Raw genomic sequence first — 13,693 nt, 5'->3', positions numbered from 1 at the left:
CTGTACTACCAGGACCTGTACTCGAACCCTATTCAAAGTCATCACTGGCATTTAGAGATCCTTGTGTGTAATTTATATTGCAAGCTAAATTATAAATCTTTCCAGATAAGGAATAAGGTTTCTGTCTGCCACTGGGTGAAGCACAATGTGTGTGCCGGAAACGTTCAGCCATACATGAGTTAGTTTAGCACTTACTCAGGCTTCTGCTCTAAGGAGTGCTGTTTGGGGTCGTTTTACACAGTTCACAGCCCTCAAGAATGCATGCAATTGTAAGACAATTAGAGAGCAGCCCAAGAAAATCTATAATCAACTACTTAAAGGATGAAGGAAGGCCGTTGCAAGTGCAGCACCTGTTTGCCCGCCTGTCTGTTACTCGGTAATCAATGGTCGCAGTCAACCATCTCCCGCGCCTAGTCTAACTCCAAGGGTCCTAGCTCTCCTAGACCTCAGGATGCAGTAGCTGGAGTTGAGTGGGCTCAGATAAACAAGATCTTGAGAAAATCCTTACAACTGGACCAATAATCAACATCATGGTAAATGGAGAAAAGATTGAAGTTGCCAGGGCTTTCATTTTGCTTGGATCCACAATCAATGCCCATGGAAGCAGCAGTCAAAAAATCACACAACATATCGCACTGGGCAAATCTGTTGCAAAAGACCTCTTTAAAGTGTTAAAGAGCAAAAATGTCACTTTGAAGACCAAAGTGCACCTGCCCAAAGCCATAGTATTTTCAATAGCCTCATGTGCAAGTGAGAGCTGGACAATGAATAAGGAAGACTGAACCCCTCCTTGGATTTCCTAGACAGTATCTCTGCAGATTAGATTGCCTAGTCTTCCTTCTGAGGAGCAGCTGGTGAGTTTGAACCGACAGCCTTACCGTTATCTGTCAAATGCCTTAGGCACTACACCACCAGAGCTCCTGAAGAAGCATTGATGCATTTGAATTGGGGTGTTGGCGAAGAATACCAAAAATACCATGGACTGCCAAAGAATGAACAAATCTGCTTTGGAAGATGTACAGCCAGAATGCTCCTTAGAAGCGAGAATGGCCTAACTTAGTCTCACATACTTTGGTCATGTTGTCAGAAAATACTGCTCCCTGGAGGATATCATACTTGGTGAGGTAGAAGGTCAGCGAAAATGGAAAAGACCCTCGAGATGGATTGACACAGTGGCTGTGATGATAGGCTTCAGCATTGCCCTGATTGTGAGGACAGTGCAGGATCAGGCAGTGTTTCGTTCTGCTTTACAGAAGGTCGCTATGAATTGGGGTGTTGGCGAAGAATACTGAAAATACTATGGACTGCAAGGGTAAGGATGGCTATAATAAAAGCAGTACTTTAGGAGGGTCTGGAAATAGTGAGGAGGGGTCTGGGAGAGGAAGACACCATCATGGCACCTAACAACAAAAGAGAAGAGAGGAGTATCTGAGGAATGTTAAATTATCTTCCCTCTGCTCAACTCTAGTCTAAAGTGGGGGACACACCTGCCACTCTTTCCTACCCCTGTGAGCAGCTGGTCCCTGTGAAGTCATCATCAGCAAGATACTACTCTGAGCCACTCCCCAGATCAATCCTGGGACCACTAGGGGCTTGGGAAAAAAGGTTGACACAATGCTGAAATCGTCAGGCGGTCGTTGGGAATCAAATACCATTTTCCTCTCCAGCCGGATCAGGGCCAAGCCACCTGGGTCCCGGATCTAGGCCAGGCTCCAAAGCCGAAACAGAGGCGTCCCACCCTCATCCCCGCTGCATTCAGGATCATGCAGTTTCCAAGCCGCATTTTCCAAAAAGGCCTGTGATTACAGAAAAGCAATAACAAAAGCTAGGCAACCTGGGACCGCGATGATGCGGCAAGGATGCCCGGAAAGCGGATACCCGATGCTTCCTGGGACTTGAAGTCCAAGGTTTGCCTCGCGGTCCGAACAAGTCCTGGAAATCGAACGCTGCAGAAAGCCTGAGCGCAGCCTGCTGGGGGTTGTAGTCTTAATTCTTTACCCGGGCCCGACTGTTACAGGAAAGACCTGCCGGTCCTAGGACTACAAGCCCCATAAGCCCATGCGCAGAGGCAGGAGGGCCAGGCAGGGTCGGAGGCTGAGGTACCGCCTCCTCTGCAACGCCGGGCCCGGAGTCTTAGAAGCGAGGGCCCGCAGGGGTCCCCGCGACCGCCGCGATGCAGAAATACGAAAAGCTGGAGAAGATTGGGGAAGGTAATGGGGCCACAAGATGTTCCTGCAAAATACTCTTTTGCAGACCTCTCTGCATTCCTTCCATCCCTGGCTTCTATACCGTCAGCAATACCCACCTACTCGACCCGATCCTCAGCACTAGCTACAGCCCTAGCCTCCTGACCTCAACACTCTGTGCATTTCCTCCCAACGTTAGCATTTCCTGCAGACGCCCATTCCCAACCAAGACCTGACCTCCCAATCTCAGCACTTCCTGCATTTCGCACCCCTAATCTTAGCACCACTTGCAGAACCTCACCTTAACCCCCAACCTCAGTTGTCTCTGCACATCTCCATCCTCCAACTTAAATACATCTGAAGACCCTCATTCCTCTCTCAGACCCCTCCTTACTATTTCCAGACCCTCCCAAAGTACTATCTTTATTCTAGACATCCTTACCCTTGCTGTGATAGACTCTCCTTCCTGCAGAAACTCTTGAGCCTCAGCAGACACCTTTTCTCCCTTTTTCACTTGAAACATCCTTGCTCACAAACCTCTTCCACACCCAGCCTTCAGCCTGAAACCCAAACCCCTTACTCCTCTGGGCATCAGAAACAATACTCAGATGTTGCCTCTTCTGGCACACCTGATCTCCTAGGTACCTATGGAACAGTATTCAAGGCTAAAAACCGGGAGACTCATGAGATCGTGGCTCTGAAACGGGTGAGGCTGGATGACGATGATGAGGTAGGACTGGAGCACCAGGGCCAGGGAGGAGGATGAAGGCCTAGGCTGGGTGGGATCTGACTTCCTCTCTCTCTCTCTCTCTCTCTCTCATGTAGGGAGTGCCGAGTTCTGCCCTTCGGGAAATCTGCCTACTCAAAGAGCTGAAGCACAAGAACATCGTCAGGTATGTTAACAGGCAAGGTTTTTCTCTTGCGTTTTTGATTGTTGGAGGAGGATGGGTTTTCAGAGGTGGGATATTAGACCTAACCTGGCACATCTGCCTAGCTGAGCCCTTTCTTCTCCCTAGGCTTCATGATGTCCTGCATAGTGACAAGAAGCTGACTTTGGTTTTTGAGTTCTGTGACCAGGTGAAGTGGGGACTTTGGGGACAGTAGCTGGGGCAGGAGGAGGTGGTATAAGGGCACAGACTAAGACTGAAATTCTGCCCCACTCCCTACCTCATCCTATTTTTAGGACCTGAAGAAGTATTTTGACAGCTGCAATGGTGACCTAGATCCTGAAATTGTAAAGGTGAGGGAGGTTGGGTCCTGGGCACTCATTGAGGCTGGAGCTGGAGTCAATATTCAGTTTAAGTGCTCTTTGAGCACCAATTCTAGGCCCTAAGCAGGGGACCCTTTGGGATGTAAGCAATGAGAATCCCCTGTTCCTGCCCTCCCAAGTGTTTGGGTTTAGCCAGCATTTTCAAATGGCTTCATTGGGCCCACACAGTAGCATTGTGATGTCAGTAATATTATTTACACTTAAGAGATGGGAAAAACAAGGTTCAAAGAGATATATTCATTCAGTCAAATATTTATCAAAAGCTTTGCTATGTGCCAGGCACTGTTCTAGGCCCAAGACCAAGTGCTCTTTCCCTTGTTCCAGGGGAACCAAGTGCGGAATCTTAAGAGTATGAAATATCTATTACTTATTAAAATGTGTGTGTTCAAGTGAGGCCAGATAGGGGAGAGGTGTATGCAAGTGGGAAGCCCATTTGACTGTAAGTTAAATAAAGGTGGGGACCTGGGCCAGCTTGTTTCTTTACCATGCTCCTAATACCCAGCATGGTACAAAGTAGATTGTCACTGATGAATGAATGATGTTGTGAGTGGATGAGTGAGTGTGGGTTTTAGATAGGTAAGGAAATGTAGGGTAAAGCAAAAACAAAGTGGAGGGGAGTGGGAAAGGGCATGCGGTCCATTGTTAGGCAAAGATTCCTACCAGGATGTGACTCTCCTCTTCCCCAGTCATTCCTTTTCCAGCTGCTAAAAGGCCTGGGATTCTGTCACAGCCGCAATGTGCTGCACAGGGACCTGAAGCCCCAGAACCTGCTCATTAATAGGGTACTTCTCAAGGGAGAATGTGGGAAGTTGGAGCCAAGGGTGGAGGAGAGCTGGGCTATTCCGAGACTATGCAAAAGCCATTCTCTGTATGGTCTTCTCATCTCCCCTCAGAATGGAGAGTTGAAATTGGCTGATTTTGGATTGGCTCGAGCCTTTGGTATCCCTGTTCGCTGTTACTCAGCTGAGGTGAGCTTTATCAATGGGGGTGGAGGTGAGGGAGAGGATCCTCAGTCAGCACCTCTCAGGTCCTATACCAGGACCCAAAACATGATTTTTTTCTCCTCTCTGAGTTGCCTCCTTCTCAAACTTCCTCCCCAGCCCTTTAAGATGGGGGGTTCCTGTGGGTGGGGTCTTCTCCAGGTGGTCACGCTGTGGTACCGTCCACCGGATGTCCTCTTTGGGGCCAAGCTTTACTCCACGTCCATCGACATGTGGTCAGCCGGCTGCATCTTTGCAGGTGACATGCTGGGGATCTGCGGAGTCACTTTTTCTCCAATTTAGGTTGAGAAATAGGGTCTGGAGGGTCCCTCTCTGGGAAAGGGAGTGGGACACTTCATGATGGGGGAGGAAGGTACAGAGGATGCCAGTGGAATGAGGGCTTCTTTATGTGTCACATGTCCTCACTTCTTGCACCCTTCCCCAGAGCTAGCCAATGCTGGGCGGCCTCTCTTCCCTGGCAATGACGTAGATGACCAACTGAAGAGGATCTTCAGATATCCTGCCAGTGCCTTTCTCACTGAGCCTCTGGAAGTGGACTAATCCCATGAGCTCAGAGTACAGGGGCTGAGGGGCAGGGCGTGGATGCTGGGTGCCAAGCTTCTCCCATCTGTGAAGGTGGGGAGTAGGTGGTGGAGCCATCAGATTGTTCCATGTAGATATACCCAGGCAACAAGAGACTAGGAGACACCCTGCAGAAAGAATCCAAGAGGACACTCTTTCAGATGAGAGCTGAGTTCTGAGAGCAGGGGTCTAAAGGGGCAATGGCTGTTTGTGAGAGTAGGGAAAGGGTAACTGGTTCATTAGGATACAGACTTCATGATTAGGTTAAATTAGTGTTTATAAAGTGCCTGGCCCATTGTAAACACTGTGGAGGTACTGATTATGAGGGGCACACACACATATGGGAGCCTCCTCCTGTCCTGGGCAGGGTGAATGTGAGGAACTCTCTTAGGGAGGGAAGAACTGCTCCCACTGCCCTGGAAGAGGCAGACACAGCCCTTTCCAGCTGAGTGATCCTTGACCATGTGGACACGCTGCTGGGCACTCCCACTGAGGAGCAGTGGCCCACCATGACCAAGCTGCCAGACTATAAGGTGTGAGGGTATGGGGAAGAGGAGTGGCAGCCTCCAATCCCATTCAGGCCCCAGGCCCTTGGGCCTGACTCTCTCTGCCCCTCCACAGCCCTACCCAATGTACCCGGCCACCACGTCACTGGTGAACGTCGTGCCAAAGCTCAACACCACAGGAAGAGACCTGCTGCAGGTGAGGGGTGGGAACCAGGGGTAGGATTGGTCAGAGTACTTATTGGAGGGCTGTGAGTGGGTAGGTTCTGCAATGACCCCTGCCACTCTTCTTTTCTTCAGAACCTCCTCAAGTGTAACCCTGTCCAGCGAATCTCAGCAGAAGAAGCCCTGCAGCATCCCTACTTCTCTGACTTCTGTCCACCCTAGGCTCCAAGACTCCTGGTGCCAGGCTGGGGCCTGGCCTATTTAATCCCCTCCAGGGAGAGGAGAGAGGCAAAGGTTCACAATGTGCTGGGGCTCCAGCTGTGCTGGGCCCAGTAAGGGTGGAGGTGCCCTGCCTGGATTCTTCACTCCCTTCATGGACTTTTATTTAATTTCATAAATTTGCTCCTTTCCCACAGTCTGGCTGATGTGATGGTTGAGTGGCTTTGAAGGGGAGGTGGGCTTAACTGGGGCTTATCTGCAACTCTGTTTCCAGCTCACAAACAACCTAACCATCCATTTCTTGCTCTTCTCTAAGTGTTCTGAGATGGGGCTGGAGACTATGATTGACATCCATTGTGGCTGGAGCAGGGCTGGCTCCACACATGTGCATCTGCACTCATACACATCCTGCTCTCTCCATCAGGGGGCCCTGATCCTTCCTGAGGGTCTCTGTGGCCAGTGTCTGAGAGAGAGTAATGATAGGCTCCCACCAGAACGGAGAAAAAGGCTGGGCTGTTCCTTATGGTCTACATATCCCACCTATACTCTCATGATCCTTCCGTCTACATCCCCACTCATACCAGGCCTGCAGGTTCTCTGGTTAAATCAAGACCACCTCTCCTTTGCTGCATTATTTGCCCCTTTTCCACTGCACTTTTTGCGGTGCAGAGAAAGAAAGCAGAATCTGGGTGTGTCCTTCCTGACAGGAGCAGGGACGGGAGAGCCTTGGATTGCACTTCTGCCCCATGAGCAGCCCCACCTGTGTCAAGCTGGGGCATTTCTACCAGAGTGGAGAGGTTAGGAAAGCAAGAGTGCTGCCTGTGGAGATAGACTGCTGCTGGCTCTTGATCCCAAGTGTGAGAAAGTCATGATCTTTCAAGGAAGGCAGCAGCTTGTGTTCTTGGAAGTGGAACAGCCTCTTTCTTCCTGCCTCTTGCCCATTTCCTGAGCATTTTTTCAGGTGTGGCCTTATCACCCAGTCCATATTCAGTGAGACAGCCTGGGTCACTTAACCCCTATGCCCCTTCCACCTATGCTTTAACTTTGATGATGCCTGTTCTCCATTAGTTTTGAGATGTTAGTCTGACAAATGCAGTCACACTGAAGGGCAAGTGGATGATACCCTCTGTGTATCCTCTCCCAGAGAGATCTGTGGAGATCTCTTAACTTCATCCCAGTCCCACTTCCCAGACACTATGACAGGCTGGGGCTGGCTTTGGTCTGACAAGTTTGCTGGGTCAAAGGAACATCAAGGCAAAGGCATTAGTGCTTTATTTGGGGTAAAGATGACAAGCACATTTGCAAGGTGGACATGTCAGGGCCCTTGAGGAGAGAGATACCAGTCTAAAGCCGTGTAACCAGGTAGCAGGTGCGGTGGGAGGCAGAGATAGTCTTGGTGACAGCACAGGGAGGGGTGGGACACCTAGTGAGAGACCAGTGAAGCAGGAGGCCTTCATGCTGCTGTTCTGCTCCTACCCATTGCCCTTCTGGGCTGGACCTGACCCTCCTCCCTTGACCTTAGGGGCCATTTTGTGTTACCTGGGGCCCAGGCTGCAGTGGGGAACATGGGTTTGAGGGCCACCCAGCCCTTCCTGTAGCTGTAGGAGGAAAAGAGGGTCAGAGGCATGAGAGAATCCTCCCTCTCAGCCACCAGCCAAGTTCACTGCACACCCCTTCCAGTTGGGCAGGATGTCTCAGTTGAAGAGGGATGGGTTCTAGGTTGTCAGGAAAAAGGGCAAGCGAGGGCTAAGCACAGTGTTGGGAGCAGCATGGGGGTGGGGGTGAGTGGGAGCAGAAGGGGTTGCTACCAGATGGGTGCTGGAGTGCGTCTGGGAGCGCCTGTAGTTCCAGAAATATCCCAGGACCCGGTCTCGGAACACCTGGGGGCAAGTAAGGGGAAGTGGCCATTGCATCTCTTCCCTGGGGCCTAATGTGTTCCCTGCCTCACTTCCCCACCTAGGGACCTGACCCACCTCGCAGAGGTAGTCCAGGATCTCAAGAATGGTGAGCAGGCTGGCACCAATGAATAGCCCCATCTGGCCCCCAATGTCACCTGCAGAGAGAAGATGGTGGTCCCCTCACAGCACATGCTGCCCACACCTCCCCAGACCCCAGACTGGCAGCCTGCCTGTACACACACCAAGCAGCTCTGACACTTCATAGGCCTTCTTCTGCTCCACCGTCTCGTAATTGAGGGCCTCGAAGAAGATGTCCAGCACCAATATGTTTTCCCTAGAGGAAAGGAAGGGCAGGAATGCTCACTGACAACTTGGGCCAGTTGCTAGGAGATAGGTGCAGGTTCTTCTGTCTCGGCCTCTTTTCAAGGACCCTGGGACTGAGGCGTTACCACTCCACTTTTCAAAAGACAAAGGTGGACATCTTGCCCAAAGTCCCAAAGCCCGTTCTGAGTGTGAGCCTGGGGTGCGTACTGCACCCGCAGCCCCCGTGCTTACGCGATGTACGCCTCGCTGCGGTTGTACTTTTGGGCCAGGTAGCGGGCGGCGGCGCGGCTCGGTATCCGCACCATGGAGAGTTCCTTGGCGTAGCGCGTGCTGGAGCACGGGTTGGGGCAAGCGCACGCGTCCTTCCGCAGCATGGCGTCTAGCGGCGAAACATGCCAGGTCAGGGCCGCGCGAGGTAGGACATGGAGTCGAGGGAGGGGTGCCCTTACCCAGGGCTGGATTGGCACAGTCCTTGTACTGCTGGGGGCTGCAGACTGGCGCTCCGCCTGGGGAGAAGGGCGGGAAAGGAGACAGTTACAGGAGTTGCCCCAACGCTCCCTAAGCCCCGCTCCCCTCCAGGGGCAAGGTTTCCGCCCCAGCCCCTTACCAGGCATATGCATCATTCGACAGCCGCACTTCCGAGCCACATAGCGGGTCTCGCAGGCCAAACGACAACCCATTAGGCTATAGGGAGGGCTGGAGCCTGGGCTAGGGTTGGGAGAACCCAGAGGACCAGAGGGCTCCAGCTCTAAATCCGGATCCAGAGATACAGAACTGCAATCGCCCCAGGGCGGTGGCAGGAAGCTCAACTGTTGAAGGATCGCATTAAGGAAGAAGTGTGGGCACCTGGGTAGGACTGTGAGAGATTTCCTGTGGGATCGAGGTCCCTGGTGTGGAGCTGAAGGAAGGGTAGCGGGATGAGCAGATGAGGATACTTGCTGCTGCTGGCAGGACACAAAGGTCTGGTAGCCGGGTGCTGCCCCGAAGCCCAGCTGGTCGATGATGGGTGGCTCCTCCTGGCTGTGGATCTGCACTCGGATCCCTACCTCAAATGGAGTGCCCTCTGCGGGAAAGCACCTGTGAAGCCCGAGGCACCAACCAGGCAAGACCTTCTGCAGCCCCTCTCTCTAGGCCTGTGCAGACCACTCCTGCCCCATTGTCAGAGGGAATGAACATGCTTTGGACAACCTCATCTCCACCTACTCTTCATCCTGGAACCCCTTCCCCTCTGTGCCACCCCTAAAACCCTCATGCATGTGCCCCTACCCGTGTCCCTCCACATAGGCAAATACTCATCCTGCTGCACATCCAGCATGACTTCCAGCCCGTTGCCCATCCCGCCCTTGGGAGTGGTGAGAAGCTCAGCCCCGCCAGCTCCAGAATTAAAGGTGTAGCACTGACCCATGCGGGTGAAGATCTGCTGGTGGACACACAGATGGCTAGGTTGCACCAGGCAGTGAGACACCCATACAAATCCACGGACTAGAAGCCTTTCTTGCGTCCATTCTCTCTTCAGTCTCTTCTTTGAACACTGAAGTCCACATTACAGTTCCCCTTGCCTCACCCTCATAAAGGTATGTGTTGGCTCCCATCACTCCAGCCCATCCTCCACACCCAGACTTCCCCCCACACAAACCAGGGCACAACCTGCAAGGCAAGTTGTTCTCTCTGTCCCTGGCAGAAAGAGGAGTCTTTCCCAGGACAGTTCCTCTAGAGATCCCACCCCCAGGAGCAGGGTCTTCACAGGCCAGACCCTGGGCGCAGAGCCAGCCTGGATCAGCATTTGGTACTTGGAGACATAGCCTTTGTACACTGCAGACTGCTGAGTGACAGGGAGGGTCCCAAGGATGACAGCTTCCAGGGGTAAATAGAAAGGCATTGGTGGGGGTGGGGAGAACTTGGCCCGGCCAGAGGGAAGGGATCCCTGGGTAGATTGTGTTTAGGGTCCCTAACTTTTGGGGGCATCTGAACAGGGCAGCTAGCTCACCGCAGTGAAGTTCTCTGGCCCACAGGGCTGGCCACGATAGTGGCAGTCCAGCAGCATGTCATCCAGGGAGTGCCCAGCCCGAGTGTAGAGTTGTGCCATGTCAAAGCTGGGGCTAGGCATGAAGCCAGGTGGGGCAGGGGGCCGGCCCAAGGCTCTCAGGAAGTCAGCATGCTCAGTGGGGTCCAGGCCCAGCAGTGCTGGCCCGGCCCAGTGCAAGTCGTTGGGTGTGAGGCTTGAGCGGCGCAGCGGGTTGATATTGCATAAGGTGACTACCGGGAAGGTGAGCTGGTGACTCTCCTTCTCATCTAGGGCCGTCTCATGGTGGAACTCCCCATAGTAGCGCACCCTCTCAGCCACCTGGTAGAGGAAGGCGGCCAGCGACAGGAGCACAGCTGCAGCCCACAGTCCCCTGCGTAGGGTCAGGCCCCCTGGGCCAAAGATATGGCCCAGGCCATGCATGGAGCAGCTGCTGGCGAATATTCGGATATCTGAGGCTGGCTGCGGAGCCACCTCTGGCGCTGAGGTAGGCTTCATGGCTGTGGCCTAGGTACTGAGACTCAGAAGGCTGGAAAGATTGAGGTGGGGTCAGTCTCAGGGTCAGGAGGGCTGAGGCAGGACTTGGGTGAGTGACCCCTTGAGGCAGGGGTCACTGCAGGTTAGGCAAGGGGAGGAGAGGGTTGGAAGAGAGCAGCCAAGACTAAGAGGTGGGAGGCACTGGCCTGGTGGAGTGGACGAAGTGACCTGGCTGATCCAGCTGGGCTTCTGCAGCAGTGGGCTGTGGCTTGGTAGTAGGGATCGTAGGGATCCGGGCTCTGCAGTACAGCCAGCTGTGGCAAGCAGAAGCTGCTCTGCCAAGGCGGTGCTGCTGGAGCTGCTGCAGAGGATTGGGTTTCAGCAGTGAGGGGGGTCAGGGGGCCGGCAGAGCAGTCTGGAGGGGGAGGTCCCTGGGGCCCCAGGCTGAACCATTAGTGTAGTGTGAGGGAGCCGGGCTGTCGGAGACCAGAGGCACCAGGAGGAAACCACAGCAAGGGGAGGGCTTGAGTTCAGCCCAGAGGTAAATTGGGGCAAGATACCTTCAGACTGTCTAGTTTCCCAGTGGCAGCTGCTTTGTGAAGTCTGAGGACTAGTATCTGACCTGGGCCCAGCCCTTCTCTTCTCCCCTCTTTCCCCTCTTCCCACTCACCTCACCCATGAAGGGTGGGGCTGGCTCTTGACCAAGCTGCGGAGTGGTGGGAAGTTGGCACCAGCTTTGAGTTTCCTCTTCTGTGCCCCTCAGGTCCCAGAATGCCCTGGGCAGTCAGAACCTATTCCAGCTTCTGTGTCATGGCCTGTCTCTTGAGTGACCTTCTCTTCTTGAGGAGTCAGACCTCACTTTCCCTGCTTATTCCCTCCTGTCAGAGAGGCCTTCTTGACTACAATGACTGAGGGCTAACATGTCCCTCCCAGGTTATGTGGGTGCCCACTAACTGAAGTTGCCTTTGTCCAAAGAGTAAAACATGGAATAGTGTGTATAGTGTGTTACTTCTTGGGCCTAGAAAGGGGAGAAAAAATAACCATACTCAGACTTGCTTGTATTGCATAAGGAAATACCAGAAGGAAACATAGGAAATCAGTTATTCTGTGGGAATTATGGGGACCAGGGAAGACAGGACAGGGGTGGGAGTGAGACTTCTATGTTTGCATTTATATATATATATATATATATATAGTTTTGAGTTTTATACCATGTGAACATATTACATATTCAAAATAAAGAAAAAACAAACAAACTAAAAACTTCAAAAGACAGAGAAGAGAAGCTCCCAGACCCTAGGGACGTCTGATTTTATTCTGACTCAGGTATGCTGAGCCCTGTGGATAAGCCAAGAATTCAGTCCCAAGCCTCTGTGAGGCCACCTCCTGGCTGGTTTGGCCATTTAGCCTGTGCTGTGGTGCCCTGGCTAGTTCCCTCTGGGTTTAGGGAGGCCCCCTGCTGAATCCCCTACTCTTGTGATTCTAGCATTTCAGGACATCTTCAAGTGCCTGGTTAGACAGTGGATGTAGCTCTTCACTCACCACCCCAGGTTTGTCTCCAACTTCTACCACCATCCAGATTCCATTCTAACTTGGAGCATCCACAAACATAGACATCACAGCCCTTACAGTTTGTGCCTGCCCCTTCCAATTGCACTTTTCATTTCTGCCTTGTCCCAACCCTCTTCACCTTCCTTGCAGAAGGAAGCAACCCATGGTGAGAAACTGTGACAGTTAAAGTTGTATGTCAATTTGGCTGTGCGATGATTCTAAGTGGTTTAGAAGTTAAATGTAGTTATCTCCCATAATAAGATCTGATAAAATGTACTCACCTCCACAGTGAGATTTGCTATGAGCAGTCACTTGGTTGAAAGGGAGTTTCCTTTGGGGTATAGCCTGCTTCCAGTATATATGGGAAAATTTTGGGAAAGGTCTATGGCTTTTTGTTCATTCTGGATCCTGTATCTGGCTCATCATCTCTGGTTCCTGGACTTAACACCAGTGGCTTACTGTGTTGCCTGCTGATCTTGGGATTGTTGCCTTCAAAGCTTGTGAGCCATCAATCTGCCATTTTACCTGCTGATCTTGGATTTGTCAGCCCCTGCAGTTGCATGAGTGAGGAGAAGCCTCCAACTTCTTGGACTTGGGACTTGCCAGCCTCTACAACATCATGAGCTATTTCCTTGAGATAAATTTCTATATATGTACACATATATATAAGCTTCATTGGTTTTACTTCTCTAGAGAACCTAGCCTAAGACAGAAATCCATAGCCCAGTAGTCACTGTCAACAGTAGAGCTCTTCCTAAGCCCAAAATGTAGCACACCTTGCCACACTATTTGCTGTCTTACTCTTTTCACATCATGATATATTCTGAGACCTTGTGATATTAGTACCTGAAGAACTTTTTTTTTCTTTTCTTAAATCGCTGCATAGCACTTGTGATAGTTAATTTTAATTGTCAACTTGGCTAGGCTGATTCCCAGTGGTTTGGCCAAACACTAGATTACTGCACAATGCAGTCTGATGTGATGTAATAATTTTTCATAATTTAATCTAGTGTAATCAATCAGTTGAAAGAGGAGTTTCCTTAGAGTATTGTCTACCCCCAGACTATAAATAAATACTTTGGAGAACTCTTTCTCTCACTTGACTGCATTCCTCACATCACCTGACCTATGGAACTTGGGACGTAAGACAGAAGGAGTCTCCAACCTGCTGCCTAACCTATGGATTTTGGACTTGCCAGCCCACAGATTGAGCCAATCTCTGAAGTAAATAAAGAGCTTTCTCTATATATATCTCACTGGTTCTGTGTAGTAGTTAAAGTTGTATGTCAACTTGGTTAGGCCTGGTTGAATGGCTGGGCAGCTGCATGTTGTTGTTGTTGTTAAGTGCGTTGAGTCGTTTCCGACTCATAGCGACCCCATGCACAGCAGAACGAAACACTGCCCGATCCCACGCCAGCCCCACAATCCCTGCTATACTTGATCCCATCATTGCAGCCACCGTATCAATCCATCTCGTTGAAGGCCACCCCCTCTTTTGTCGACCCTCCACCCTAC

The 13,693-nt window shown here is 51.6% G+C and overlaps 2 protein-coding genes across 2 annotated transcripts; one reads left to right on the top strand and one right to left on the bottom strand.

The window, feature by feature from the left end:
- The first annotated feature begins 2,167 nt into the window (after window positions 1-2,167).
- On the top strand, window positions 2,168-5,908 carry CDK5 (cyclin dependent kinase 5). Its single transcript, XM_007950117.2, has 12 exons — window positions 2,168-2,210; window positions 2,828-2,916; window positions 3,012-3,079; window positions 3,203-3,263; window positions 3,370-3,426; window positions 4,143-4,238; window positions 4,350-4,424; window positions 4,599-4,695; window positions 4,882-4,951; window positions 5,491-5,551; window positions 5,640-5,720; window positions 5,822-5,908. Exons 1-12 carry the CDS (start codon window positions 2,174-2,176, stop codon window positions 5,906-5,908), a joined length of 879 nt encoding a protein of 292 aa, XP_007948308.1. The 5' UTR covers window positions 2,168-2,173.
- Window positions 5,909-7,249: 1,341 nt separating this feature from the next.
- Window positions 7,250-10,648, bottom strand: ASIC3 (acid sensing ion channel subunit 3). Its single transcript, XM_007950116.1, has 11 exons — window positions 10,115-10,648; window positions 9,394-9,544; window positions 9,063-9,190; window positions 8,735-8,936; window positions 8,577-8,633; window positions 8,359-8,506; window positions 8,046-8,137; window positions 7,879-7,958; window positions 7,714-7,785; window positions 7,445-7,503; window positions 7,250-7,328 (listed from the first exon to the last, which is right to left on the bottom strand). Exons 1-11 carry the CDS (start codon window positions 10,646-10,648, stop codon window positions 7,250-7,252), a joined length of 1,602 nt encoding a protein of 533 aa, XP_007948307.1.
- Window positions 10,649-13,693: the final 3,045 nt, after the last annotated feature.

This window comes from Orycteropus afer, unplaced genomic scaffold, assembly GCF_000298275.1.
Source record: "Orycteropus afer afer isolate SDZICR_OR568_19922 unplaced genomic scaffold, OryAfe1.0 scaffold00264, whole genome shotgun sequence".
In the NCBI taxonomy this organism is placed as follows: Eukaryota; Metazoa; Chordata; class Mammalia; order Tubulidentata; family Orycteropodidae; genus Orycteropus; species Orycteropus afer.
Note: the sequence above shows the minus strand (reverse complement) of the source record. Positions and strands in the feature narration are given on the sequence as shown.